At 38.6% G+C, this 2,030-nt stretch overlaps 1 protein-coding gene across 1 annotated transcript in view; it reads right to left on the minus strand.

Annotated features, from left to right (window-relative positions):
• Positions 1-2,030, minus strand: part of prkar1ab (protein kinase, cAMP-dependent, regulatory, type I, alpha (tissue specific extinguisher 1) b) — a 10,396-nt gene that overhangs the window by 1,421 nt on the left and 6,945 nt on the right. The window contains exons 9-10 of the mRNA XM_016513386.1: positions 904-1,025; positions 740-821 (exon numbers count right to left, since the gene is read on the minus strand). Coding sequence (XP_016368872.1) covers positions 740-821; positions 904-1,025 — 204 coding nt within the window. The remainder of the gene's footprint in view (positions 1-739; positions 822-903; positions 1,026-2,030) is intronic.

A 2,030-nucleotide genomic window follows, 5' to 3' on the forward strand; every position in this document is an offset into this window, starting at 1 on the left:
AAAAATCAGAATTCTGAGTTTATATCTCGTAATTCTGACTTTTTTATCTCCCTCAGAATTATGGGAAAAAAGTCACAATCACCTTTTTTATTTTTATTTTTTTCACATGCTTCCATAATATAGCTTCATGAATAACTAATAAGCATCCCGTTATAAAAAAATAAACTGTATCGTATCCATTAAGATAAACTTTTAATTGTATTGACTGACTGATCACATTCAGAGACCTACTATATTAATATATTTTGTTATTAATATCAACAAAGCTATCTTGACCAGTGAGAGTGAGGTGTGAGAAACATGCAATCCATAAATATTGAATTCATAGGTTTATGTCATTTATATTGTTTTATTTTCTATACTTGCTCTTTATAGTTTCATGAATAACTAATAAGAATCCCATTATAATGAATAAATTGTATGCTATCTGATGAGATACATTTAGAATTGTATTGACTAACAGATCATATTCAGAGGCTTACTGCATAAATATATTTTACATTAAATGGACAGTTCATATAAAAATGTTGTTCTGAGCCTAAATTAGTTTCTTTCTTTCATGAAATGTTTGAGGTTCCATTTTCAGAACAAGGAAAGTGGAGGGTGATTTATACTGCAAAATTCACCATCCACTTTTGCTGTATGGAAAACAGAACCTCAGACGTCTCCTTTTTTTCTTTTTTGGGTGAACTATCCTTTAAGAATGTGCTCTGATTCCTCTATGTTTAATGTCACTTACCGAAGTAGTCTGACGGTCCTAACCTGCCGACCTCTACAAACTCCTCATTCTCTGACCTGCGCTGCAGAACGGCTGCACATCCCTGAGGAAACAGATGTCAGGACTTCAGAAAACGCAACACTTTCACCAACACAGACACACTTTCAGCAGACGGGATACTGCACCTCCAGGATGATGAAGAACTCGTCCCCTGGTTCTCCCTGAACCACGATCTTCTGGCCGTCCTCGAACTGCACCGGCTCCAGAGCGTCAGCTACAGTCAGACGCTCCCACTTATCCAGAGACTCTGCAGAGAGCAGAAACACTCACGATACAGGAACTACACAGACAAAGCTCTCTCTCTCTCTCTCTATATATATCATCTGTAGTTAGGGATGTAATGATTCACTCAACTCACGATGCGATACGATTCATGATGCTGATCGCACATCATGTAATTGTTTAGATTAAAGGGATAGTTCACCCAAAAATGAAAATTACCCCATGATTTACTCACCCTCAAGCCATCCTAGGTGTATATGACATTCTTCTTTCAGACGAATACAATCGGAGTTATATTAAATAATGTCCAGGCTAATCCATGCTTTATAATGGGAGTGGATGGTAGCCCAAAATTTGAAGTCCAAAAAAATTGCACCCATCCATTATAAAAGAAGTTCACACGGCTCCGGGGGGTTAATAAAGGCCTTCTGAAGCGACGCGATGTGTTTGTGTAAGAAAAATATCCATATTTACAACTTTATAAACCTTAATCTCTAGCTTCCGCTAACTGTTGTACGTGCGTTCATGAGAGTGGCATCCAGTGGAAGACGTAAGACGTAGGCGTAGCGTAAGCTCTGGTGAGAATATGCTAGTCTCGCGAGAAACAAGTTTTGTTTACATCAAAGGAAAACCAGTGTCCTCTTGGCTTCTATCGAAATCCTTCGACATTTTTCTTTACAAATCCTCGTTTTGTACTACTAATTCATGACCGGTGTTTTGTTTTGCTCTCTCCTCTGCGCTTCCGCGTGCGTCACTTCTGCGTTCTTCACCGCGTTTGCCTACGTCTTACGTCTTCCGCTGGACGCCAGTCTCTCATGAACGCACGCACGACAGTTAGCGGAAGCTAGAGATTAAGGTTTATAAAGTTGTAAATATGGATATTTTTCTTACACAAACGCATCGCGTCGCTTCAGAAGGCCACAATTTTTTGGACTTCAAATTTTAGGCTACCATCCACTTCCATTATAAAGCATGGATTAGCCTGGACATTATTTAATATAACTCCGATTGTATTCGTCTGAAAGAAGAA

Source organism: Sinocyclocheilus rhinocerous, unplaced genomic scaffold, assembly GCF_001515625.1.
Source record: "Sinocyclocheilus rhinocerous isolate Xijiao unplaced genomic scaffold, SAMN03320098_v1.1 scaffold24, whole genome shotgun sequence".
NCBI classification, from domain to species: Eukaryota; Metazoa; Chordata; class Actinopteri; order Cypriniformes; family Cyprinidae; genus Sinocyclocheilus; species Sinocyclocheilus rhinocerous.